The sequence below is a fragment of the Scophthalmus maximus genome, chromosome 11 (genome assembly GCF_022379125.1).
Source record: "Scophthalmus maximus strain ysfricsl-2021 chromosome 11, ASM2237912v1, whole genome shotgun sequence".
NCBI classification, from domain to species: Eukaryota; Metazoa; Chordata; class Actinopteri; order Pleuronectiformes; family Scophthalmidae; genus Scophthalmus; species Scophthalmus maximus.
The window spans coordinates 16,554,986-16,581,801 of NC_061525.1; the positions used below are offsets into that span (position 1 = coordinate 16,554,986).

Genomic DNA, 26,816 nt, shown 5'->3' on the forward strand with positions numbered 1-26,816 from the left:
GTTATGTACTTTTTCCCATAAATAAGAAATGAAAGATTCTAAAAGTGTATCCATAGATTCAAGCCTTTGACCTGACCTTGTCTTGAAAGCCACGATAGTAGGGAGAGTCTTTCAGAGACTGCAGCAGACAGCGGTTATCTCCCACCTGGATGAGAATAGAGGGGTGATAAAGTCAATGTTTGCTAATCCTCAAGGTTCCATTTAATGTGCCAGTAGATACGTCCGCATTTTTTCTCAAGACTTTTCCGTTCCTTCCGAGTCAATCTACCAAGCGGTCAATAGAAGTTAACTCCTTAAATGACCTGTCTGAAACAATGATGAGCAAGATGAATGAAGCAAAGGGAGGTTCACACCAACAACAGTTTTCCCGATGATTAAATGTTATTTTTAAAGAATGTTGCTCTGCATAATGCGTAATTAAACTATGACTTATATAATACATAACATGCAGAAAGCATCCAATGGTAAATCATTCATTAATGTTAAAAGGCAAAAAAGAAGGCACATATTTGCTTTGCACCTGTTCAAATGAAACATTTTTAAATTAATTTTAAAACCCAAAGGCAGCCGGTGTTAAAACAGAAACATCCACATAACATGTTCCCTCATCCAAAATAATTACCTGAGGATTGTGCAGCCAGTAGCAAAGCTTAAATAACTTTGTGAAAACTAATTTCTGTAAAAATCAAGTTAACCCTTTGGAATGACCTGCATTTATGTTATATCGCGAGCTTCAACTAAGTTACAAAAATGAGCAAACATAATCTATTTGAACTAATAAATAGATTATTAGGGTATCAGCATACCCTAATAATTGGTACACATTTGAATCATTCTAATGTGTACACTAAAATAAGTACACAAACCCCTAGGGATGAATAAATTAGAGTCGGGAGTCAAATCATTGAAATAAGACTGTAGGTGTGAGTTAGAGCTGCTGTGAATTTTTTTTTTAAACTCTCAAACTTTTAGAGTTTTCTGAAATTAACCACACCTCGTAAAAATCTACTAGAGAATGGCTTTAAACTAAGAAAAAAACACCAAAAAACCAGAGACCACCAGGTTTGAATCTAAAATCTTTTTGCTTTGAGGCAACAGTGCTAACCACTGCACAACAGTGTTGCCCAGAAGGGAACTTTTTTTAGTTATTATCCTTAGAATCTAAAAAAAAGAGTAATATCATACCTTTCTCATTTGGGTGAATGCCATCTGCTTTGTACAAGTGGGTTATTATCAACATGTGGCTACAACCAGTTACAGTGAAGTGTGTTTTACTTTACTGAATAAAACATGGGGTGACCATCAAAGACTTGCTTTTTATATGTGTGTGTGTGTATATATATATCTATATATATATATAGATATATATATATATATAATGCGAGTACATATTTGTCTACCTGGTTGACTATGTCCTTCCAGTCCTTGATGAGGGTTAGAGTGCGGCCACTGCTCTCTGTGTACTCAGTGAGATTGAAGGTAGCTGCAGCTCCCCACAAATCCAGCTCCCTCAGTGCTTCTCTGATTGTCACCTCTGCCTGGGCACGGCTGTTCAGGTCCTAAAAACACACATAAAACAATAATTTTGTTTTGTTCACCATTTTATATACATTTCATAAAACCTATATAATACATCCTTTAAGATCCACTTCGATTAATCCTCTTGGGTGGTTGGCAAGAACTTTTAACACTGCCCTTGTTATCCAATATTTCAGATCAAGATCCAAATTAAAACAAAAATGTTGGCTGACCATTACACAGGAAACAGGAAACCCTTTATCTCTCTGAGAAACTGATTAATAGCTTGTGTTTTCAATTCATTTGTTTATGAGCGATGTTTGTGAGACCAGCAGAAAAGTTTTTTTTTTTTTTTTACTTTCAACTATGATCAGTTCAGAAATACATTCTGTATGTGCCTCGGCAATATACAAATACAAGCCTTGCCAATGTCAATGGGTTGTGTCTGTAGTTTCTAACTTGCTGCTGCCCCCTGGTGTCCTTTTTCACTTGGTGCGACATGTTTAAAAACAAAACAGTTCGTGTTTTATATACACAAATTATCATCCCCGAAATATTTGAAGAGCTGTGTGATTTCATACAAACCTTGAGTTCCACGGCCTTTTCTATAATGGTATTTGTCACGCTAAGGAGGTCATTAAAGGTAAGTCTCTCCAAAGTTGTCCCACGTGGGAGACCCAGCAAACGAAACATGTCCAACCAATGGTCCTGGGACAGGTGCTCCCCACGCACATACTTCAGCACTGGGACCATGTTCTAAAGATGCAAATGAAAGGAACAATTATTTACAAAAATAAACAAGAAAACAAACAACCAAAGATTTGGAATAAGAGTAGTTTTCCCTCAAATTCAGAGAGATATTTAACTCAACCACTATCATGCACCTTCACTTTTTACAACACTGATGCTGTTTTGTTTTGTATATTAAAATGTTTGGTTGGTTTATATATTTGGTACCATGAAATTGTAATTGCATGCAAAGTGGACTTATGCACTTTGACCAAATAAAATGAATGTTTCATGTTTTTAGTTCAAGCTTTTAACTCCAGACCAGAGTCTACCTTTTGAGTATGTAGGCGCAATATATGACAAGACAACGATACATTATTCCTGTACTGTCTACCTTGTATTTGTCCACTTCTGCTTGTAGTTTGACAGACATGGCAGTAGGTTGCCCCAGCTTCCTAAGTCTGTCCTGCCATGTAAACAGAAACTCCTCAAACACATACGTCTTACTCCTATAAAAAAACAGGAACAAATACAGTATATTAACACAGAACTGAACTCACAGTAATGACCAAAAAGGAAACAAAAAAAACAAAAACAAAGTAAACACGGAGCTCTGTCAACAACAGACCAAAGCTTGACCCTCTACCTGAATGTGATCCAGTCCTCCTGGGCCATTTCTGTGAAGCCCTGCTGCCACTCCTCATACAGACTCCACATCTTGCTGTACTCCTCCATATCTCTCTTCGTCTCCTCTGCCAGAGAGAAATCTGGAGCTTCCAGGTCAAAATAGCCACAATCCTCACTGATGAGAGAAGAGGAAAGGATAACAAAGGTAGACGTGAGACTTCACATGTATTTTATGTGTTCTTTTCTGGTTAGGTGTGTAGGTGGAAATGTGTCAGTAACAGAGAAAAAAATGTCTACAGAAAACAGAAACTTGGAACCAAAAGGACATGAAGACACTGTTTCCTGTGAAAAACTTGCGTATCTATTCTTCAACCTATAATATAAATGGCTATATATTCTCTGTCGTATCACAAGATATTTAGGAAAGTTACTAATAATGCCCACAACAAAAAAAGGATAAGCTCTCTTAACTCTAAGAACAGCCGCCTCACAGTTATATGCCTCTGCCAACCAGTCAAGTTGCAGGAAAAACGGTCACAACATCGCCTTGTGTTCCTGAGCTATGATGTTGAACGATGGCAAGAAAAGTGCAGAACTTCATGATGTCACATTGAAATTGATCTTTTGAACATAACACGTCACCACTTCATTATTTTATCCTATTGGACATTTTTACGAAATCTTTTCATAATAAGCACATTTATTCTTGAGTTACGGCCGAAAATGTGTTTTGTGAGGTCACAGTGGCCTTGACCTTTGGCCTTTGACAACCAAAATCTAATCAGTTCCTCCTTGAGTCCCAGTGAACGTGTGAAGCAAATTCAAAGAAATTCCCTCCCGGCCATCCTGAGATATGGCATTCAATAATATGGGATGGATGGAAGGATGAATGGACATCCCAAATACATAATGCCAAAGCTGTCTAGGGCACTGAAGCATAAAGAAGCTATATATTCAGCATATAACTTACAGCAGTTTACTGCACACAAGCTCAAGCTCCTGGAACTCTTGCAGCTTGTCCTTGATGATCTGGAGGCACGCTAGAAGGGCAGCATGATCACCGGTCTCGAGCATCTCATCTTTGGGCTTCAGCTGGTCCCAGCGGGCCTTGAACCGCTGCAGATCCGCCCGGTAAGTGTCAATACGACCGGCAGCATTACTTCGCATTACCTCCACCTGAGGGGGGAACAGGGCAAGAGAAAGTAAGACGCACAGCCAAAGGTAGAAAGAAGAGGTGATCCCAGTAAATAGGCAAAGAAAGACAACAAAACAGAAGAAGAGATAAAATACCTCAGATAAATTAATAGTGGCAGAAAGCTTCCGTTACAGAAACAGAAGTTTTTAAACCCTCATCCAAGAGGTGTGCCTTTGTGAGTTTATGTCACCTGTTCTTTGATCATGAGCTGGTGACTCTCCATGACGAGCTCCAGTTTGTCCCACTTGGCTCTCAGAGAGGACAGTGAGTCCAGGCCTGCCCCAGCCACTGCTCGCAGCAAGCGGTTCTTCTCCTCAACACACTGGAACTGAGGTAAGACCTGTACACATACAGTGTATAGTGCATACAGTGCTGTAAATTAATTATTTAGTTTTGATTGTCAAGTCAAGTCAAACACTTGGCCCATAACACCTGGAATTACAAGACATTGTACATTTAAACAAATCCATGCATCAATTATTACTGACCATGGCATGGGTCAGTAATAATTGACATAATTTAGATATGAAATGACAAGTCAAAAACCAAAGAGACAAACGACTCTTGTTTTATAGTGGAGCAAAAGATTCAACTAAATGTTGAAAAATGTAGCTGTTTTCTTAAAACCACCATGCTGATCATGATTAAGGGACAAATCTCAAGCATTGGTACCATTAGTACCTTAAAGTACCTAATGAGATCTAAGGTGTGTTTGACTTACCTCAGTTTTGCTGGCCAGTATTTGACTATATTTGCCACTTGCCGCACCAATCTCCTCCAAGTTCTCTGGTCGAATGGACAAAGCCTCCATTGACTCTGACACAAAACTGTCTATGGCCTGTGTGTGACCTTAAATCCAGGAATACAGTGACACAGACAGCGTCGAAGGGTACGCAATTGAGCCGAAAGATTGGAGAATAGAAAAGGACAGAGAAAGAAGTTAAACAGGGAAAGATTGGGCTTGTGATTGGTGTAGTTTTCTTTACATAACTGAAATTTGAGTAAAGAAGTGGGAGTTCAGTTAAAGGATGTATGGTGTCTGTAGTTACCTTGTATGGACTTCCTGAGTGACAAGAGCAGCATGTCAAACAGCCTCTGGATCAGGTCATCAATGGCAGCTTTTACTGGCTCACAGTTGACTATGACACAGTCCACTTTCTCCTGACTGACAGAGGAAGAGGGAGCCTGTAACTCAGTTGTTATTTGAGACCAGGGTATTTCTGGTCTCAAATAACATAAGGCCTTTTAAATGTATGACCATATTAGGAGAAGATAGCTTGGAGACATACTGTACACTAAACCCGATTCATCACAGGGAACCAAAACAAGATCTGGGTCTTTCCTTAAAAGTCCAACACAATAAAATGATTATTGGGCTTGGAAAGAAGAATGTCAGGTGTGAGGGCTATGAATTATTACACAAACCATCTAATGCAAGACCCAGCTTGTGTTGATAAGACAATGGGACAAGGCGTTATTAATCATTCACTTTTAACAAATGATCTGCCTTTAGATATCGAAATAGCTGATAATGATAGTCTGAGTTAAATCTTTCTGGGGTTGTGGACCATATACCATTGCTTTAATATGAATATATTATATATAATACATATTTTCTAAAAGGAAAACAGGTACATTTTTTGAACTTTTCTTCAGAATAATGTAATTTGGATGTCTTTGTTTTGCTATTATGTTGATATAACTTTGTGTTTATGTGTGAATTGCACCCGGGCAGACGCTCTGACTCCTTCCCCCGGGCTTTCAGGGCCTTGAAGTTTCTCTCCCAGTCCTGCACAGAGTCCAAATTCTTCTCCACCAACTTCTCTAAATCCACCTGGCCAAGAACCACCCACTCCTACAACACACGCACGCACGCACGCACGCACGCACGCACGCACGCACGCACGCACGCGCGCGCGCGCGCACGCACGCACACACACACACACACACACACACACACACACACACACACACACACACACACACACACACACACACACACACACACACACACACACACACACACACACACACACACACACACACACACACACACACACACACACACACACACACACACACACACACACACACACACACACACACACACACACAGTGAGGTTAGGGGGTGCATATTTCATTATTTTAAATGTGTCTGAGACAAAGGTGACCATTGTCCTGCATTATGCCAACACATACAGTAGATGACTAAACTAAAACAGAAGTAAAGAAAAGGGGAGATAAAGGGGAAGCATGATGCTGGCTAAGGGACCCCCCCCCCCCCCATAGTTTTGATATGCATGGCTGCAGAAAAAAGGGAAAATATTATATACTGTGCTCACTGTTCTATTAAGGTAGCACGAAGGGGAGGCCGCTGACATTGAAAACAACAGCGCTTCAGTAGGTAAAATGGGGAAGCATGACTAATTCATGCTCTATTCTTTCAAAGAAAACAGCACAGCAATGGCTCATTGCAATGCTTCATTGAACAATCAGTGAGAAAAGGTTAAACGCTCAACATCCAAGAAAAAGAACATGTGTCACTGTTGCAATACAGCATCACAATAGAGATATAAGGGTTATAAAACATACCTAGCCCCCAGAGCTAATTATTCATGACTTCTTATTCCACAGCTGTTAGAAAGCTCAACTCTAGTGTCAAAGAACGGCACCCTGGTCACAGAATGCAGTGCTTTATAACAGTTTCCTTCTGAATAATGATCATTACCCTTCTAAGAAAAAAACATATTAACATTTTATGGACACTTTTTACATGAATGTTAATGGAGATCACAGTCATAATCATTGTAAAATATGTAAAAATCATCAGTTCGGGCACCTCAAATTTGTGTTGTATAGCCTGCAGGCGGCTGAAGAGGTCCTCAGCCTTGCTGAAGATGGTGAGGAACCCAGAGGCATTTCTATCAATCATTATGCTGAAGATAAGCTCCTCTCCTTGAGCACTGACCCCTTTGAACTGGTTTGGGATTGAGATGAACCGCTTCATCTCTCTGAAATAGCGTGCTCGCACCTCCTCAAATGGAGGACGGAACTGCAAACGGCCCTGTCTACAAAGAAAGAGTGGAGAAACATAAACAGGTACATTTTATTCTTTAATTCTATGGAATAAATAAGGTCTTCATAGGAGAGAATAAGAAAGAGAAAGATAACCAGACAAAGAAAGAAAAGTGAGACTTATGAGGTGGGGAAAGAAAGGAGGAAGTCAGGTTCGGCAGTTCAGGATGGAATGTTTGAAGGGAAGAGAAAAAGATAGCCCACGCAAAAAGTGTAATAAGGAAGAGAGAGATGAAATAAGAGCATAGACAGAGTGGGAGAGGGAGTTGGACTGAATTTGTGTGTACTGACTTGAAAGTTAGGTCTATGTGTATTTCAGGCAGGTTTTTGTTCAGAGCTTCCAGCCCCGTCTGGTATTGATGTTCCAGAGCCTTGTACAACTGATGGTTCCAGTGCTGACGCCATGCCTGCATGTCATCAGACCTGAAGCCCTATACATACACATACAGCCATTAGCTTTCCAAGGAAGATGAGGAAGATTTGTTGTACATGGAGCATAAGTCTGGGAACTAAAATGATTTTGTAACATTCTTTAGAAAGATAATCGCAGTAACCACCGAGCTACGTTGTTTTAAACTTTAGTCATGAGTATAGACAAAATCTATTCTACGAAATACATGAAACTGTATGTATACAATGATTTACATGAAGGCCAGTTGTAAAGACACACATACTGACTGTGATCTGTACCTGAGCCTCCAGAGTGGCAAAGCCCATGCGCAGGTCCTGAAGGCCATCCTTCCACCGCTGCTGATGTTTCAGTAGGTCCACATTCATCAGAGTCACCACCTGAGAGGTGTGCACACAAGACGATAGTTACTCATCTCAGATTATGCTTCCAAAAAAATGCTCTTACGACCATGATTCAAATTAGGGCTAACTGTTTCTGTATACAGTCATCCAGCAAAATAACAGAGGTAAAAATATATATTGACTAGCTACAACCTTGTCCACGAAGTCAGTGTGCCATTTGCGTAGCTTTCTGTTCTCAGTGGAGAGTTTCTCGGCGGCAGAGTGCAGCTTGGAAATGTAAACTTCCAACTCTTTGGGGTTGTCCCAGGTGATCTGCAGTTTACCCCCTGTTTCCTTCGACTTGGAACGGGGATTCTGACAAAGAAAAGCAGAAAGGTTATCGCCAGCGTAAGATACAAAATCCACAACAGGCACAATTTATAGATGACAAGTACAGTATGTTTGAGATATGTTTGCCGAGTTAAAGTCATACCTTGATGACTTGTTCAAAGGACAGGGCAAGACTTAGCATCATAGGTCTCTGAGACGGAATCATCTGCTGGTCAATGGTGTTGTAGAAATGGGCCACCTGCAATGCAGTCACATGTTTTCACAATACTAGCTTGAGGCAGCCTATAATAGTTATAAAAAAATAGATAAATAAAAAAAATGTGTTTGTGTTATTTTGCCTTAACCTAACCTGTTTGAGGACGATGGCCTGTCTGTAGAATTTATCAGCAGTGGTAGCAGCCTGTTGTATCTTAGCAGGGATGGGAAAGCCGAGGGCCGAGAGCTGCCTGACCTCCCTGAGCAGACTGACCAGTCGGTCTGAGTACTGGATCTTCAATCTGCCATCCACGTGGTCCAGGTCCATCACACGGTTACTGGCCTGGAGACTGTGCAGAGGGAGACGGCCGCAATGGTGAAGGACAGAAAACAGCATCCACCAGCAGCCGTCGCAACCTAAGTGCCTATGTCAATGTGCTAAATCAGATGGCAATGGACATGGAAAAGTGCAAACACAAACACACATGCAGACCAAGTTGCCATTCAATTGGTCTCAGACTTTTATACCCCACTGTATTCACAAATGAAAAGAAAATATACCTTTGGTGCTTTCAAGACACTGTTCAGATGATCAAGATTTAGTTTAAATTGTCCTAAATGCTTCCAATGGAAGTTAAGATGAAATTCAGTGTTGTTTCCATGTGTGTCTTGTTAGTAAAGGTCACGGTGCCCAGTGTTTCCAACCTGATTCCTGACTTTGGGTCAACCAGTCCAGAGAGGATATCTCTTGACCAGTCCTCGAACTGTTCCTGTTCATACGCCCTCAGAATTTCCAGCAGGTCATCACAGAAATGCAGAAACCCTTTGAAACCAGGCAGATCTGAAAGCAGAGCCTCAGCGATGCGGACAGAGTCCTCCACCTAATGTGAGAATACAAAAATGGAAAATATAGAGGAAAGGGTATTATTTGTGATATGGGTTATTTGTATTTGTGACAGTAGCAAAAAAAATCTTCAGTCTAATTATGTAGTGACAGACATTATTAGATGTGTATCCTCCTAGAATGCAAATCAATGATGATAAACCATCAAGTCCATGCAATTTGATGGTCAGCCACATACACAGTGCGTGCCCATGTGAGCATATTCAGACACGCACTCCGTAATCAATCAGTTACCTTGTGTATGAGCTGTCGGACCCAGACAATTCTGTTGACCACTTCTGGAAGATTCCTGCCAATAAGTGGCCCGGACTTGTCTCCTGGACTTCCATGGCAACGACTCTCAAAGTCAGTCTTAAGGCCTAAGAAAATCAATAAGGCAGAGAGAGTCTGAGGATGTGTGTCAAGACTGACTTTACCTATGCAAATCTATGATCTGCAGAGAAAATATGTTTTATGTATTGTTCAGCTGACTCTCGTATCATAAGTCACTTTCTGTGAGTGAGCAGGAAGTGGCTCAGCTTAATGTATAAAACATATTTCTCTTTAAGGGATAGAGCCTTTCCACGACAGTACATACCTTCTACCACTCTGACATTTTACTTCCCCCTTTACCTTGTTCAAACACAATAAACCACCATCACACTATTCCTGACAAAAAAAACAAACATGTTTTTTTGAGACAGCACTTTGTACCCCTGTTGTAATCCAGTAGTCTGGCCAGAAGAGTCTCTCTCTCCGACTTCAGCTCTTTGCTAATGGTGGGACGTCTGATCAACTCCTTGTGCTTTTGAAACACCTGCAACAGCTACAACAGCAGAAAACACACACACACGCAGAGCAAAATGCAGTAAGTTTACGTATCAGCACAAATTCACACTATTTTATAGTCCGAGCTCATATGGTGTGTTTCATTACCTGTTGTGGGTTATCCTGCACATCAGCAATGTAGCTCTTGAGTCTGCCAGCTACCTCCTGCTCTGACGGAGCCATTAGGCGCTCAAACTGAGCCACTGCTGCTCTCCACAGAGGCTACAATAGCATAGAGAAGTCCTAGTCTTAGTCTTCAAAAAAATAAATGCTGTGATACAAACAGATGAAGAGAGATGATAAACCCTCGCCTAAACAGATTGTGTATAATAATTACTGCTTTTTATTTCTGCAGGTGCAGGACAGGCGCTTACATACAGGATCCAGGACAAGGTGAACGGGTAATTTAGAAGTCTCACATACGCACATAGAGTACACATGCACAAGAAATTCCCTACAACTAACCTCAGTGTAGGGGTTGTAGTGCAGAGGGTTGAGTCCAGAGAAAGGCTCAAAGACTCGATTTGAAGTCAGAGCCTGCTGCTTCCCTCCTGGTAGCAAACGCAGCAGTTTCTCATGAACCATACGCAGAGTACCCACCTGTTGGGCAAAAACAAATACTAGTGAGAGTATATTCACACAATGTCTTTGTCTCCTCTCTTTTTTGTATTTGTGCGTTTAGTTTTCAAGTTCACAAGGGTTGAGAAATCTTGACAGTGACTTTGTCAACTGTAGCAATAACTCTGACACTGTGAATACAGGTAATGACAGGCACAGCTAGACTCTACATTTAAGTGTAGACAAGTCTGAAAAGTAAATACATTCATCACTGTGCTAAACTGACCGCTTCTGTGTAAAATCTTCAACGGATAAAGATAACAGGGCAGAATGATCGTTGATATTATCAAAAATAATTAAATTTTGTGTATTACATGCTAGCTGTTAAGATGGTGACGCTCAAGCTTGACGGACACAGTACAAGTTCAACTTAAATGTGACATATGCTCAATTTCAACTATGTAGGAAAGAGGTAAAGGACCATTTAAAGGATTGTTGAAGATGTGTTAAGTTTACTCCTGTATTTTTAGTAAAGATTGTAAGTTTACTGCCTACCTCATCCAATCTCTTTGCAAGACAATGAAGGGTCTGCGGGCAGTGCTTGTTTCCCTTCCAGGCGTGCAGTGCATGTCTCTTCCACACCTGAGAAAATTTATACATTTTCAACACGTGTTTTATTTGGATTTCGGAAATAATTTTGTCCATTATTCTTTTCCATATTGATCTACTCCATACCTGTCCTGTCAGATGATCACAGGCCACCACCCACTGTTCACAGATGGTGACACCCATTCTCAGGTTCTCTCTCACTACCACAAATGGCTCCTCAAAAATGTTAAGACCACTAAGCTTCCTCTGCACATATCTCCCCAGAGCTCCACCTTGTACATTTACACACAAAAACAAACACAAAAAGAAAGAAGGACAAAATTACCACTCACAGAAGCATCCACATACATGTATGCGTACATAGATGTAAACAAAAATTGACACACAGTTACTTTAAGACTGCCGAACCACTCTGCACTTGTCAGAAGCCCTGAGTCGATGTTAATAATGAATCACTACTATCTCAACCTTTTATCATTCAGCAATAAATAAGGCAATGTTGCCTGGAAACCAGCCGTGCACATGGTATGTTCTGTGTACTAAGAAGTTCTTAGGAAATCAAAGCTGGTTTCAGTTCTCAAAAGATGTTTTTTCCGCAGCGTCACAAACCATCTGGTACATAGACGTACACTGTATTATAAAAACCACCATCAGCAAATATCATATTTCATTTCCTGATTTTGATTGGTGTAGGTGTGAGAAAGACCCACCAATAATATCCATGAGCCGAACCATGCGTGTTTCTGGATACGGCTCAAAATCAGTCTGCCGCCAAACATCATCCAGTGTGTCTCTGCTCTGCTCCACCAGATCCACAACGTCAGACAGTGACAAGCCATCAAGACTGCCATACTCCTGGTGGAAAAACAGAGACAGAGTGTGCTGGTTAGATTTAATCTTCGGTTTTCTCACTCTTAGTTTTAAATATCACCTTCTCTTGTCAATTGTAAAACGCTGTCAAATGTGCATGAGAAATTATGTTTGTTAATACTCACAAGTTGGGAAAAAAATGAAAATGTGAAACTTAATAAAATACTAAAATATGCAAAGATGTAATACTCAATTTATCTCTGGAATCCTAGATTAGTACAATAGCAACCACCCTGTAAACGGATAAGAAGAATGTAAATGTTGAATGTAAGGATTCCACTTTATTTATTTTTCTGCAAGCATACCTTTTGTATGAATTTGAATTGCTCTGTGAAATATGCCGCACGTTCTCTCGCACTGCTCTTCTCTGCAAACTCAGAGAGATCAGCCCAGTATTGGAACTCATCACTAGGAGTCAGGATACCTGCAGGCAGTGGAAAATTATATACATATATAAATGATATACACATATGGAAACCACTTTCCTTTCATAGATAATAGCAAGTGGAATGTATGATGTTAATTCCTTCCAAAATTGGAAAATAAAATAAATAAAAAGTACAGCTCTGACCATTTTGTAGGCCTTGACTTATTCATTTATTTCTAAAAAATATATATATTTATGTTTACCAAGGACATCTTCCTCCACCCAGCCCTTTTTGTTAGACGGTTGTGCTCCAGACTGGCGGACCACTGAGCCCAGGCCGAGCTCCAGCTCACTCAGCAGGTCTGCCAACTTTGGGTCGAATTCTGAGCGCCAGCGCTCATCCTTGGGAGAAGAAAAATAGAGAATCATTCTCTGCTTCCTAAAAGGCTTCAAGAAAAAACACTTTTAAAATAGTTGAACAAGTCATTTTTTTCCAAACAACAAATAAAGAAAAGTAGCTTCATATTTGCTGGTAGATTTTGCTCACTGAGTATTCCAGCAGTATATTTCACCAAGCCTACATCTTTCAAAGAGCCATGTAAGGCTCACCTTTAGCAGTACAGGAGCAAAGACTTGTCGGACAGCCTGGTACAGGGTGTGGATGGGAGACTCCAGCATGGACGACACCAGGAGGCTCCTGTGAAGGTTATCTTCAGTGATCACTGTGGGATGCAGCTTGAAGAACACCAGCACCTTCTCTCTGCTATCCCCAGAAGCTTCGATCTGTCAAAGGAGGATGGGGATGTTAAAAAAAATAAACAAAGAAGCCTTGTTTGATTTCATGGGACTGCAAGTTCGAGACAATGACCTTGGGCCAATTTGAAATTGTCTCCTTTTACTGTCATATTTGCATCAGTGTAAAAACTCATTTTGGTAGTTTTAAAATGGCTTATTCGTGGTAAGCTTTAAAATGATTTCCATTTGACCAAGTGCCAAAAAAATGTTTTCTCCTGAATCTTAAGAAATACTCTCATTTTTTTTTACATTTGAATGATGCTTTTGTCAGTTGTGTTTACCTTCTTCGACAAATGAAGGTCATTGTCAAGTCTGCTGACGCACAGGACAAATTCGTTTCCGTCATCCAAGAAGTTATTGAGCTCTGGGCTGTCGGCCAGACACGATGAAGGCTTGATCCCAAAGAAGTTCCCAGTTGTGGTCAGGACAAATGTCTTGCGAGCATCATCGGAACCATGGGACATCTTTGCGCTGGAAGTAAAGCACAGACAGTGAGAACGCTGTACATTCACACGTGTGTGTGTGTGTGTGTGTGTGTGTGTGTGTGTGTGTGTGTGTGTGTGTGTGTGTGTCAGGTATAGCTCAATGGTAGCTATTGTCTAAAATAGGTGCAGATACTCTGAAAGTCTCAAGGATTATTTCTCCAGCTCCGAAAGAGTTTTAACATTAAAAAATGTATAATTTAGTAAAAAATGCACCATCTAAGAAATACACAGGGGCACACTTTAAGCTCCTCACCATGTGATTTGTTACTAAGTTTTGTACGGAGAATACAATGGATGAAATTACCACAAACCATTTGCCACACATGGACTTTTGTTGCCACTTGGGATCAGGTATAAGTATATAGCATTTTCTCCAGCTGCGTAAGAGTGTGAACATTTGCTGTTCCTCGTTTTATTTCTGACAGCATCTTTAGCACTTGGCCAGGCACTGATGCAACAGGTCGAGTCCCAGTGCGACGAGCCCGACAAATTGAGCTTGTTTGCCTTTGGGACTTGTCGACCAAGAAACCAGGATCGACCGATCAGCTGTTGGATTAGCTTTGGTCGTGCGCGTTCAATGAATGTAGCTGTCGGACCAGCGTTGTCGGTGCGCGCAACGTTGCTGAAACTATTAGCGACCCTCTCAAACACGCCGGCGCTGATGACGTGGGTCTGTCACAGCAGCCGTCGTCCGCTCGTCCTCGTGCAAGCAGCCTCGACCACCGCAGAGGGCTAATCTCTGCGCCCGCTAGCATGCTAATGTTAGCCCGCTGCCGCTGGGAGTTATAGAGATGCGCAGTTTAAGCTAGCCGGCTCGCCTTCGTCGCCCCCCCCCCTTGGAGAACCTTGGTTCCGCACCGGTTCTTCCGCCAGACGTTCCACCCTCGGATGTGTCGGTAAGTCCGTCCACGGAGCGAGCAGCAGCCTAGTTGCAGTCCCGGGTCCGTGTGTGTGTGTCCGCCGCGGTTATGCTCGCGCGGTTGCCAGGCAGCTGCGCCGCTCCGTCGTACCACGTGACATAGCAGAATTTGGAATCCTACGCACATTTACGCCATTTCCTTAGACTAGTCGCAGGCGCGCGCGTTGACTTGTTGTCTTTTCCACCAAAAAAAAACTGTTCTGCCTGTTATTGAAGTGTCATTCGTGCAGTCTTTAGGTGGGAAAAGAGAGGTAGATGTAGAGATTATGTGTCTGATTGTAGTGATTATTTGTTTCTAAAGCCAGCATATTGTTCATTTTGATGGGTTCGAAAAGGAAGTTCCTGACTCTTACCCTGACCTGATTTAAATCAGAAAACAGCATTTAAATGCTTAAAAAATTTCAAATCAAAGAAAATTCATGAGATGTAACGTTGTTGCCCGACAACTTTGGCGTTCCAAGAGACGTGACAACGCGCCTGCGCAAGCGGTGAACCAATGAACAGGCTCTCTCTTATTGTGCTGTCGGTGCCGCGTTGTCGGCCTTAGACATTCCCTGAGAATTTGCGCTTGTCTTTGCGGGAGGTGGTCTCGGTCCGGTTTTGTATTTTCAAATGTGGTCAAGTAACTCGGTGTCTCGCATCTGTGTCTGAGAGGATACTACCAGGCCGTGAGATCACAAATCACAGGAGTGGGTGTGCCTTTGATCACACACACACATGCGCAAGCAGACGACACAAACTAAAGCAATTCTCAGAAAACCACCACATGTGCTTTTGTATTTTTTCTCATTACCTGAAGTATTTATTTTTAATGCTGGCTAGCAGTGGTGTGGTAAGTAACTAAAAATTAAAAATTTAAACTATAAATAAACACTACCCACAATCCTAGAGTGTAACATCGACGTTCTCTTGCTGTAACCACGCCCGCAAACCTGGTTACTGCTCCCACTGAACTCAACACACAACACTATTATCAGCAAAACAAACAATATGATAATGATGCTGAAGATTCAATTCAAGAAGGTTCTAGAGCAAAAAATTGCTGCAGGGTGACTATTAACCCTCTAATTTATAGGCTGGATTACTCAGCCCCTGGTTTGCTGTGTGGTGATTAATGTTTAACAAAATTTAATTTTGTAAAAAATGCACCATCTAAGAAATACACAGGGGCACACTTTAAGCTCCTGACCATGTGATTTGTTACTAAGTTTTGTATGGAGAATACAATGGATGAAATTACCACAAACCAATTGCCACACATGGACTTTTATTGCCACTTGGGATCAGGTATTAGTAAATAGTATTTTTTGCATATATATTGGTTATAGCTGTGTGGCATATGTCCTAAGCTGCAGAGAATTGAAGTCAATTTTACTCTGTGATGATTCTCTATCTTGGATCACAAACTTTCCAATCAAGAAATAACTTCAACTTTCATCATACACAAATTTTTACTGGTTTCATTAGCTGTCTCGTGATTTGAAAGCGCAGCAGTTATTCAGAAGTATAGTACAGGAAGTGCTGTAAAAGGCTAAATATAAACACAAGGAATGTGAGGAGGAAGACTCAGTTTCTGGGCAGTTTTCTCATATGTATCAGGGATATACATGGAAAATCCTTGGAAATCCTTGTTTACGCAATTTCCCCTAAATAATGTTGTTGTGACTAGATGCCAGCATTTCCACCTCAAAGCCTCAATTTTTGATTGATGCTCTTCTCCTCACAAAGTGTAGGTTTTGTTTTGCCACAGTCCAAAGGCATATCAGCCACATGAAGTAGGTATTTGTTATGTGTGTGTCTGATTGTCCATGACAGATTGTTGATCTATCCAGGGAACTCCCCTGCTTTCCACTCTGCTGGAATAGATCCCTTCCCGACAAATGCTATGGATGTACATTAACAAAACACACGGTTTTATGATCAAACCACTTTTTCTCAATTTCAGTGGAAAGAGTCATGAGGTCAATGACAGGTGGAAAGGAGAACGTACAAGGAGCAATGAAAAGGCTACAGAGTCAAGTGACTCTGCATCACACCTAAGATGTGCTGTGTGTCAGACACACTTACGTAAAACCTACAAACTATTTGAATAAAACAACTAGGACGGCCGAGAGGGGGGAAAAAAGAGGTTAAAAACAGAAATCAAAAGATTCTCTACGCTGTAACTAAAGAACAAACCAAAAAATGAAAGTGAAACACTGTGGTTAGCTGCACAGGTGTAGTACCGTTTATTTACAAGAAAACACAGACAGGGTTATATTGGTTACGATTGATGAACAAGTCAAGTCCAAAAGAAGATCATGTAGTGGTATAATGTGGGGTCATTAAAGTACGGTTAACTCTGAACTTCCGCTTTCTCCTCCCCCCCGAACATTCTTTGTGAAGTAAAGCAAATATATTTGAAAATACATAATTTCACAACAGCAGCCAGCAGCAGAATGCCATGCAACGCTTTTGTTTTGGCATGGTAAATGATTGTGATCACTCCTGCAGTAGTCACACAGGGAAGTTTGATGCCGTGAATTTAGCATTCACAACCACAACCATAGGCACCTAATTCGGTGGAAGCCTGCTTCAACCTACTACCCTGTCGTACACAAATTAAAATTTTAAATGGGGACTGTTACCGTGGGTGTTGAGATCAGGTTGGATTTTTGATAGACCAGATATTTAGCTCCGCCCCTCCGCTACATGCCTGCTACTTGAAGAGGAAGTCTCTCAGTCTTTCCCAGACACAGTGAAGGCGAGGCAGCGAGATGGTAAGAGCTTGTTTCACCTCTTTCCTTTTTCTATTGTCTGGTTGAACAACAATTCCTCTTATTGCTGTGATTGAAGTTGTTATTTAGATATCAAGGCCATGCTGATGTCAGAAAGGAATTAGTTTTAATCTGGTTTTGTATTTAAACAATTCTTGAAACGGCATTGAGTGCAGTGTGTGTGTGTGTGTGTGTGTGTGTGTGTGTGTGTGTGTGTGTGTGTGTGTGTGTGTGTGTGTGTGTGTGTGTGTGTGTGTGTGTATGTGTTTGGGGTCATAGCTTACTTTCAAGGGTTCCACAGCTTCGATTGCTAGTTTATGGCATTCAGCAGAACAAGTAAACAAAACAATTTAGAAAGTTTTAGTGCCAAGTAAACTAATATCTAATATCTGCAAATATGTGCTCTCTGATGTTTTTAAAATCCAGAACTCATCTCTCTCTCTGTGTATATATATATATATATATATATATATATATATATATATATATATATATATATATGTATATATTATTCTCTTAAAATCAATCAAGTCATGTACGCATATTATTCCCCTAAATATGACTTATTTTTATTGGCACATATTCCATTCTCCCACCAACTTTTGTGGAAGTTCGTTCAGTTGCTTTTGCGTAATGCTACTGACAAACCAAACATACCAACAAATGGATAGGGGGGAAAACATGACCTCCTTGGTGGAGGTAAATATTAATGTGTAGGCTCCGAAACGATTGAATATGAGAATGGAACGAAAAAGTTATTAGTGAATTTCAGCTGTGTAGCAACAGCAACCAAACAAAGACACATGTCCTGCCACCTGTGTCTTACTTATAAGGTTCGCCCTCCAGCCTTTTTTTTTACCCTCATGATGTTTCACCATATTAAAAAAAGACCTGAAACTCATGTCAGTTGAGTTTGAATGGGAGGGTTAGTTTTGCTACGTCAGTCATGTTGTCATGTGGGAATCCCCATGCTCGTAAACCTCATTGCTTAATCTTCTTATCACCACTGTGGCTGTTATAATAATCTAATCAGGCATGAGGTTAACACTTGCTGTATATTTGAACAGAGCAAACACTTAAATACACAGATTGATTCATAACCAGTCATAACAGACACAAATCTTTGTTTTGCTACTGATGTACACAAGTTAACATATGTGTATAAATTGTATATTGTTCTAATTATTAATGCATGTAGTTTCATCACCATGACTGCAAAAATAAATATGGAACATTGAACACAGTACATCAACTAGACCCCTTTTCCCCAAATTCACCTCTCACTACCTCAAGATAAATTAAGGACAAAAAAAATTAAAATACAATACTTTTAGATAAATTCCAGAACAACACATTTAAAATTATAGCTACATCACATAATTCATAATTACTGTAGAAGTAGCCTGTTCTTTGTATTAGCTTTATACTGAATCAAGAATTCAATAATATCGCTTTTGACAATCCGTCTGGTATCACTTTCTTCTGAAACTGAGGACACCATTTACTGTATATCAGGTTATGATATGACCTTTGGGAATTCTCCTGTTTCTGCTTTGGACAAATGCTGGTGTATGCTGTGGTGTTTCCCCAGAAATTTCTAGAGTGCATGTGCATGTGAGTAAAAGGACACCGCACGTGAAAGAAAGTAAACGAGAGCAGGCGCCCAGGAGGATACATTTTGATTGGCTATGACGATTCGTGGGACAACTAAATATTTTCAGATATCATTTCCCCCCTGGGAATTTCCTATTGTCACTATCAGCTAGCCCTTGGCAGACAAGTCAAAAATGAAGGAGGACATTTTTTCTTCACGGACAATTTACAGACATAATAGTCCATTTTAAACTAGCTTAGAAAGAAATTTAATTAAATCACTGTTTTTCTTTAAGGTAAATTCAGGTGTTAGATACAACTATACATACAACCTGAAACTAAAACTGACTGGTCTCAGGGAATTTAAAAACTAAAAAAAGTACTGTCTGACAGCAGATTCCCCCAGTAGCTTCATTCTGCATGCTTACTCTAGTACTGTGCACTGGGACTTTCCATTAACTGGTTTGGACTTTCTGGGTGTGTTCTTCCAGGATAAGGGAACCCATTCACTGAAGACTGACTCTGAAGACTCAGATAGTTTGGCTCTTCTTTGTTTGAGGAGCGAGTGCTTAATGTGTGCCAGTGTACGAGCTACAGATTCCACAAACACTCTCATTTACAACATTCATTTCCATAGTATGAACATATCGGCACGTGGTGATGAATGAAAAGATTACTAATCAAATGAAAACACAATCAGTCCAGTTATTAACTCGCTTGTCTTTTCAACAGGCACCCAGTTGCAACGTACAAAGTTTCCTGTAAGTACCCATTCAGCTGTAGACATTACCGTGCCTGGACTCACTCTTTTAAAATTCTCTGCATCCTGTACCAACCATTTTTGTCTTCTCATTAGTGAAAAAATATTGTCATTAGTCTAAACACCATGAGCATTAGTCAAACCCTCATCAGCTCTCTAAAGTTACAGCAACACCCATGTTCATGGAAATAAAAAAAAATGACTATCATCCATTAAATTGTGTCACTGTCGAGATTCAAACAACTCCCTCCAAGGAGGCCACGTCCACCTGTAACGATCGCAAAGAAACAACTGAAAATATTCTTTCAGTTATTATTAGTCTGACACGAGAAGTCAATGAAACTACATGGGTTTGTTGAAGTTTGTGAGCCTGAATCACTCTATGCTTCCCGTGTCATCACCTGTATGTATCACAGCAATCCCATTATCCAAAAGGACAAAGATACAGTGAATTCAATCTGTTTTCTGAGGTTTTGCTCTCTGTCCATAACTTCCCTGACACTTACATTTAAGTCAATGGAGTCTTGTAGGGGCTATTATTATGAAACACTTTTTTGGAGCCAGAGAGATTCAAGATTCTGCTGAGCTGAGCTTCACATTTGTCAGTGTGCACTTCAGGCAAAAAGAAGAAGAATCATAGTTGGTGTCACAATCTGGCAACTCTGGTCAGATTTAGGGATGGGTCATAATGTGAGAACTGAACTGTCTCTTTTATCTCTGGGCACAGAGCCGAAAAGTATTTTTTTGTGCTGTGAACAATCCATTTTTTATGGCTGTCTGTCAAATGTTGTGTCCAGTATGTACCTCTCTGTGTCTCTGTGATGTCCCAGCGTTGCCTAGGTAACCATGTTTAGTTTCCCTTTGTCTTCCAAGAAAACGAGGGCTTTCCCCCCGACTGCTGGCTCTGGTTTGCACTGTGGCTTTCGCCTTTTCTGTCACAGGTGAGTCCTCCTGTCGTATCAGTGAACCAGCAGCATTTTTTCATCCTGGTGTTACAGTGAAACTATGTACGTTCACGTAGTTTCCAGTCTTTGCGCTGAGCGATCACAGTACCGCTGCCCTCATTGACAAAAAATAATGTGAGCTACAGTACCTGTGTGTTTTCTAGCAAGTTTAAGGACACATACATTCTTCTCAGTTGTTGGTGAACAGTCTAAACTCCCGCGCGAAAGGTGATGACGAAAACCAAAAACTCTAGTTCACTACATCATCATTTTCGAAAATTGTGACCTTTAGATCATGCAAAACATCAACCGCACACGGGTCCTCATGCATTTCACACGAGAGGAAAGGGCAGCCGTGGAGGAGAAAAGGGGAACTGAGATTTGTCTGCTACGCCACAAAGCTGATCTCTCAAAAGGCCTAAAGAAAAAACAATAGAAACATGGCCTTCACGGCCGCCCACAGCTCACGGCAAAACCCCCTTTACTCATGAACACTCACCAGGCACTTTATTAGGGAACGCCAAAGAAATAATAGGGAGTTTTTTCCATTTGCTCTCAAAGCAGTCTCTGCCCTTCGTGACATGGATTCCACAAAATGTTGGAAACCTTTCTTTCAAGGACTGTGCTCCACGTTGACAGAGGGGCTCTGTTGGATTCAAATCCGCCGACGGAGGAGGCCAACTGCGCTCACCGAACTCACAGTCATGAAACACGACAACTTTTACTTGTGACGCGGTGCCGGGTTTTTTTCTTCACACAATTCTCGGTGTAAACTCGAGAGACTTGGGTTTGAAAATCCCACACCAACTCTTTGTCTTACACCAGCAACGTCCGAAACAACGTTTTTCCCCAATCTCTTGATTTCACGATTAAGAAGGTGTATTGACGTCCCTAACAAAGTGCTTTGCGAGTGTTTATTGCTTAAGGTCAGTTAAAGTTGGCTAAATATTTTGGTTTTACAATTGGACATGCAGCTTGACAAATCAAATAAGTGATACTGAAAAGAACTTTTACCCTCTTCATTGTTTTCTTTTTTTCTTATAACACCGATCACATATTTCATTAAGATTTAATTCAGGCATCTTAAAATTCTGTTCTTCATGGAAATCCTATGGATAAAATGTGTTAATACTCATACCTGATAATAGACTTCTTGTTAAACAATTTGCAATTTGCGATTTAAGATTAGAACTCTCCGGTTTTCAAAAGCCAACAATTTGTTTTCGATCTGGGGCTTACATTCATTTATCGTTTACGACTATTTCATTCTTTTCACTCATGCTTTCTTTGTCTTTTTCAGAAAGTGCTGATCCCCTTCACATCAGAGCTGAAGCTGGCGGGAATGTGACCTTTCGCTGCCCCGCCGACGAGAAAAGGAGACCAGCATTTTTCTACTTTCAAATTGGCCACATATTCGTGAACGGGTACTATGCATCAAAAAATATAAACACGTCATGGGAGAACACAAGAGTGGAACCCAATCGGACACATGTGCACATGTACAGGCTGAATATCTCGCATAGTGGGGACTATCTATGCATCATCCAGTACAACGGCAGCAACACTATCACTGAAGTACCCATAAAACTCACTGTCACAGGTACGAGTGTGAAACAATGACACAATAACTATTTCAGATACAAGTTTTTTTTTCTGCTCTGTTTGACAACATAGTAATAAAGAATTAAACATACAACATCTGTAAGATACTTATGAAACAGCTGTACAATCACAGATGTTGTACTGCTGTGTTTAAAAAAGAAATTGGGGATGAAGTCAGCTGAGTCGACAGGCAATTATTTACACCACATGTATTAAATCTTGTTTAAGTTTAATGTACAAGGATGGCATGCTTAAGTCACCCATTAGTGTTTTGTCTATACCCATCTCATAGTGTTAATGGTGAGCTTCATTGTGATTCTGTGTCATTATTTTTAAATGTAATAGCTCCAAGTTGCAGGAAACCTGACAGTTTGGAAACTGAGTCCTTTTTCTCTGCCTCTGTTCCTTCTAGCGCCCTACAGCAAACCTGCAGTGACGACATCCTGCTCTGAGGAAAACCTCGGCCTCAGTTGTTTCGTAACGTGTGCCTCACATGGCGGGTATCCAGTCAGCAAGATGACGTGGAACATACCCGTGTCCAGAAATGCCAGCAGTCAGATGTGGAGAGTTGTGAACAGCAGTGAAGTGCCCAGTCCAAGCACCATGATGTTCAACAGCTCCAGCACCGCTTACTTCAACTGCTCCGACGGAATGCTGGAGTATGTCAGCTGCTCGGTGGGCAACGTCATGTCGAACCTTTTCTCCGTCTGTGAGTATTGACAGGACTCGTTGGTTTCTTCCCCAAAAGTCTGTTTTTAAGCTTTCTATCGCTGGGCAAGTTGTGGGACGTGTGACGAGACAATGGAGACCCCGTTGGCATAGTTCCCCTTTGATGGCAACCTTTCGAGGAATGTATGGGGGAAATTTAGCATCTATTTACCGTATGGTTTTTCACATAATAGTCGTAAGACATTTTGAAACTTTGTAAAACAAAGATTGAGCTTAAATGCAACGACAGTAAAAATGCTAACATGCAGATCTCTAGCAGGTGTAGGCAGCCGAAAGTGAAAGAAACCTCATTAAAAAAAACCTGTTGGCCTTTGTAATGACAATAAGCCTACGACTAAAAAATCCAGTTCTGTAACGAAGCCGTTCCTAACGGTGTTTCATGTGACTCATTCCAAAGAGATTACAGCTAGAAAGTTGAACTTGACTTCATAGGAGAGCATCGTTTGAGGTGTGTTGATTCTTATATAACGGCTGTAGCGGTTGCCAGTTTGTCTTAAAATATGGGAACTCCAGACACATGCAATCTATTTCCAGAAAGACAGAATGCTGAATGAGAGATTGCATTGAATGACGGACGTTAATGGAACAGTGCCTGGCGTGAGCGTGATGTCCTGACTACAGCTCTTTGTAGCCTTGTTCAGTCCTACTGCTGAACAAATGCGCAACTTAATCCCATTTAAGTGATATTTTACGAATTGCTTTTGGAGGTTATTTAACCTTTTAAAGGGATAACACTGTGGTTTCATTGACCTGTTGTGTACAGCCTCAGCAGCAACCAGGGGTTTTAGGGCTAGCAGCCACAGGCAGGGCTGCAAAGAAAATATGATTTTTGGATTTGTTGATGATGAGAAAAGTATAACATTTAAAGAAACCGTCTATCTAACTGCCCCAGTGTTTTTGACTCTGATATTCGTTTGTTCTCATCTACAGGTGCACCCAAAGTTAAACCTAAATCTTTCACTCCCGTGATAATAACAGCTGCCTGTGCGCTGGTTGTCGTCGTCTTGATTATCGTGGGATTGCTACTCCGTCGCTGCAAGAAAAGAAACACAGGTAAGGATTATGTTTGTCACTGGAGCTAGAAAAATACAGAGACGTGAGTATGAATGACCAAGTACAATGCGGAAAAAACAGACATGTTTTTATGCTGGCCTCCAGGAGATGCAGCAAACGAAAGGAGGGAGTGGAGAGTAAATGGAAGTGAGGAGTAAGTGGATGTCTACCAGACAAAATTGCCTATTACTCTAATAATACAATCACTTGATTACATACTTTAAATGTCTCACATTTTTGTCACCACTGACCACAAGTCTCCCTTCCCCCTTATCTCTTTTACATTTTTGATTTCCTCCAGGGAGGGAGTAGTCCTCAAAGAAAACAAAGGAGGGGAGGAGGCTGCTTGAGAGATGAACCGGTGAAGAAGTCCTATCTCTAATCGGTGCAGAGGAATTATCTATTCTAGAATCTAAAGCTAAAACTGTGTCACTCAAATGTAGTTTACATTTACATTTGCGACTGACTGGCTACGCACCAGCAAGGGATGGCCAGTGGCCACGAGAGTGGGTGACTGACCAGGGACCTGGACCAGGGATGTCAACATTTCAGTGACTTCTTGTGTTTGAGGAAGTATTCATCATCACCGTGTCCTTTTACTAGTGCGTCATTCAACTGTGAATAGCTTAGTTCCCTATTCAATGACTTTTCTAATGGTTTGTGGTTTGGATTGTTGTGAACCGTCTCTGAAGGATACACACTTCCCAACAATGTGGGCGGCAGAGTCGACCCACTGAGACGTTACCCATTGGTCTGTGAACTGCCGTTCTGAAGCCTCGAGAGTTTAACATTTTGCCGAGCGCCATCTTGAGTTGTGTCACATAGTAACCATATTTGGAGGAGCAGGGGGTTGGGCCGGACTGAGAGGTCGTCCACTGCACGTCCACCTTCACCTGCGACCTGCACCTATTGGATGGTACTGGTTGTCAATCACACGCTTCCCACGCCCAAAATGCATCCATCATGCTGTATTAAAGAAGACTTGAAACTAGCGATTGAGACCACAAACTCCTCAGGCAAATGTTTAGTGACGTTATAAGTCAAGTGAGTCATTTTTTTCATTGACGTTCTATAGAAACTGACTTATTTTTGCAACCAGTGGAACTACCCGTGACCCAAAGTGGTAGACGATGGATGGAACTGCCCTCTGCTGGTCATTTGAGAGAATACAGTTTTTAGCTATTTTTGAGTCTATGTTCATTTTTAAAGTATCCACAGTTTTATCTTTCCATTTTGTTTTATCATTTTCAAATACAATACATTATTGTTGTTGCACTTTAAAGTTCCTTCATTTTACATGTCCGAATATTCTGTTGTCCATGTGGGTTTGCCTTTTTTAATTTAATATTCACAGTAGAACATGTAATGCTATCCTTTCTAGCTCCTTTTTTTATATTAGTTCCCTAATTTGTTTCCAGGGTTTTTACTCTTAAAGTAGCTTTGTCCATCAGAAATTATCTGTAGCAGAACCTGGGGAACAGGTGAATACTGAGAATGTCAGAAAACTCTTTGCACATTAATTTATTTTCGGCACTATGATATCTCAGTTTTTAAGTTTTCTGTGGTGCAGTCAATTCCAGTATTCCAGAATTCCTACTTAAAGTATGAAACTGAACCAAAAAAGGGAAATGGGTTTTTCTTTTATAATTTATGTTACCTCGTTACTACTATTACAGTCTTCTTCCCAACTGCTTGCTATCTTTCTCAGGTGATGTTCTCATTTGAAAAAAGATATATATTTATTTCATTTGAAGTTTTCCTTCCTAAATACTGTGTCAAGCGATATATACTATATTTGCCCTGTTTACAATGTTCTGGGTAAGGAGATTCGTGTTCCTCCTCCTTCCTCAGAATGACCAAATAATCTCAAAGGGCTGCTTTCGTTTCCTGAATCTGAACAAAACATGTTTCTCTGATGGAAGTTGTAACTTTTTCTTAAATAAATAATAAAACGGTGTGATGACATTTTGTCATTAAGTTGCGGGGAGTATTATACTCACCTCACTACATAGTCACAATATTCCTTGAACTTGAACTGCTGCATTATAATGTACAATTTACACTGTTGTAGAGGCTCGACTTTTCTGAATTTTTCTGTCACAGAAAAAATACTGTATAAATACAGCTTCTTCTTTTTTTTCAGTTGTATTGCAAACTAAATGCCACTAGGTGTAGTACTAGCACCGCGGCGTGAAGGTGAATCTCCCACCGTCATAGCTGATTGGCATAGTGGTTTGTGTTGATTACTGTACAAGCGCCACATCCATGAGCCTCATCACATTTTTTCACGGGCTAACCTGCCAAAGCAACTTAATCCCCGTCTGTCCGGAGGATTTGAACAGCGTCCAGCACATGCGTTGGAAATCAGTGCAATGAAAACACAGTCCGTTTGAACAGGGACACACAATGTGTACCTCCATAAGTGGTCCCCTGCCAGGAGGAGAACGAGTAGCCGTGGTTTGTTGAAGGAAAGGGAAGAAAAGAATGAGAGATTTGGAGAGGAGAAGTGAGATGCCATCACTGGAGGGAGGAGAAGAGATCAATGAAGAGCTCTATAGTATTTTCAAAAATTATACTTGCACAAGTGTACTCCAACTATTTATCTTTCTCCCGTTCTCTTTGTCTATCTCTCTCACTGGCTTT

At 40.8% G+C, this 26,816-nt stretch overlaps 2 protein-coding genes across 8 annotated transcripts in view; one reads left to right on the forward strand and one right to left on the reverse strand.

The window, feature by feature from the left end:
* The window catches only part of LOC118299815 (cytoplasmic dynein 2 heavy chain 1), a 90,310-nt gene extending 75,504 nt beyond the window's left edge, over positions 1 to 14,806 (reverse strand). For 5 of the 6 annotated variants that reach the window (XM_035623851.2, XM_035623854.2, XM_035623853.2 and 2 more), the window contains exons 1-29: positions 14,676 to 14,806; positions 13,614 to 13,803; positions 13,147 to 13,320; positions 12,801 to 12,939; positions 12,476 to 12,594; positions 12,011 to 12,155; positions 11,427 to 11,572; positions 11,247 to 11,333; positions 10,599 to 10,733; positions 10,242 to 10,355; positions 10,020 to 10,131; positions 9,561 to 9,685; positions 9,128 to 9,303; positions 8,577 to 8,772; positions 8,370 to 8,465; positions 8,090 to 8,251; positions 7,835 to 7,933; positions 7,436 to 7,575; positions 6,909 to 7,137; positions 5,797 to 5,924; positions 5,119 to 5,234; positions 4,791 to 4,918; positions 4,260 to 4,409; positions 3,845 to 4,050; positions 2,894 to 3,049; positions 2,642 to 2,756; positions 2,104 to 2,274; positions 1,401 to 1,559; positions 77 to 145 (exon numbers count right to left, since the gene is read on the reverse strand). In XM_035623851.2, the coding sequence (XP_035479744.2) occupies positions 77 to 145; positions 1,401 to 1,559; positions 2,104 to 2,274; positions 2,642 to 2,756; positions 2,894 to 3,049; positions 3,845 to 4,050; positions 4,260 to 4,409; positions 4,791 to 4,918; positions 5,119 to 5,234; positions 5,797 to 5,924; positions 6,909 to 7,137; positions 7,436 to 7,575; positions 7,835 to 7,933; positions 8,090 to 8,251; positions 8,370 to 8,465; positions 8,577 to 8,772; positions 9,128 to 9,303; positions 9,561 to 9,685; positions 10,020 to 10,131; positions 10,242 to 10,355; positions 10,599 to 10,733; positions 11,247 to 11,333; positions 11,427 to 11,572; positions 12,011 to 12,155; positions 12,476 to 12,594; positions 12,801 to 12,939; positions 13,147 to 13,320; positions 13,614 to 13,796 (3,975 nt within the window). In that variant the 5' untranslated portion in view covers positions 13,797 to 13,803; positions 14,676 to 14,806. Of the gene's footprint in view, positions 1 to 76; positions 146 to 1,400; positions 1,560 to 2,103; positions 2,275 to 2,641; positions 2,757 to 2,893; positions 3,050 to 3,844; positions 4,051 to 4,259; positions 4,410 to 4,790; positions 4,919 to 5,118; positions 5,235 to 5,796; positions 5,925 to 6,908; positions 7,138 to 7,435; positions 7,576 to 7,834; positions 7,934 to 8,089; positions 8,252 to 8,369; positions 8,466 to 8,576; positions 8,773 to 9,127; positions 9,304 to 9,560; positions 9,686 to 10,019; positions 10,132 to 10,241; positions 10,356 to 10,598; positions 10,734 to 11,246; positions 11,334 to 11,426; positions 11,573 to 12,010; positions 12,156 to 12,475; positions 12,595 to 12,800; positions 12,940 to 13,146; positions 13,321 to 13,613; positions 13,804 to 14,662 lie in introns of all 6 variants that reach the window. The other variant, XM_035623850.2, reaches the window with a different exon arrangement.
* Positions 14,807 to 15,532: 726 nt separating this feature from the next.
* LOC118299819 (CD276 antigen) lies at positions 15,533 to 26,130 on the forward strand. Of its 2 annotated transcripts, none has more exons than XM_035623862.2 (8): positions 15,533 to 15,568; positions 19,818 to 19,846; positions 20,719 to 20,786; positions 22,090 to 22,389; positions 22,804 to 23,100; positions 24,051 to 24,173; positions 24,279 to 24,327; positions 24,475 to 26,130. In XM_035623862.2, exons 1-8 carry the CDS (start codon positions 15,548 to 15,550, stop codon positions 24,521 to 24,523), a joined length of 936 nt encoding a protein of 311 aa, XP_035479755.1. In that variant the 5' UTR covers positions 15,533 to 15,547; the 3' UTR covers positions 24,524 to 26,130. The 2 variants fall into 2 exon arrangements, with proteins under 2 accessions (XP_035479755.1, XP_035479756.1); XM_035623863.2 differs by lacking the exon at positions 15,533 to 15,568 and adding an exon at positions 17,372 to 17,495.
* Positions 26,131 to 26,816: the final 686 nt, after the last annotated feature.

Bases quoted from the DNA above. Each gene is read 5' to 3' on its own strand.
- LOC118299819 (XM_035623862.2), top strand. From the start codon at position 15,548: ATGCTGGCTAGCAGTGGTGTG. The intron at 20,787-22,089 runs GTGAGTCCTCCT...TGTCTTTTTCAG, and splicing joins TTTCGCCTTTTCTGTCACAG to AAAGTGCTGATCCCCTTCAC. The intron at 22,390-22,803 runs GTACGAGTGTGA...TGTTCCTTCTAG, and splicing joins CATAAAACTCACTGTCACAG to CGCCCTACAGCAAACCTGCA.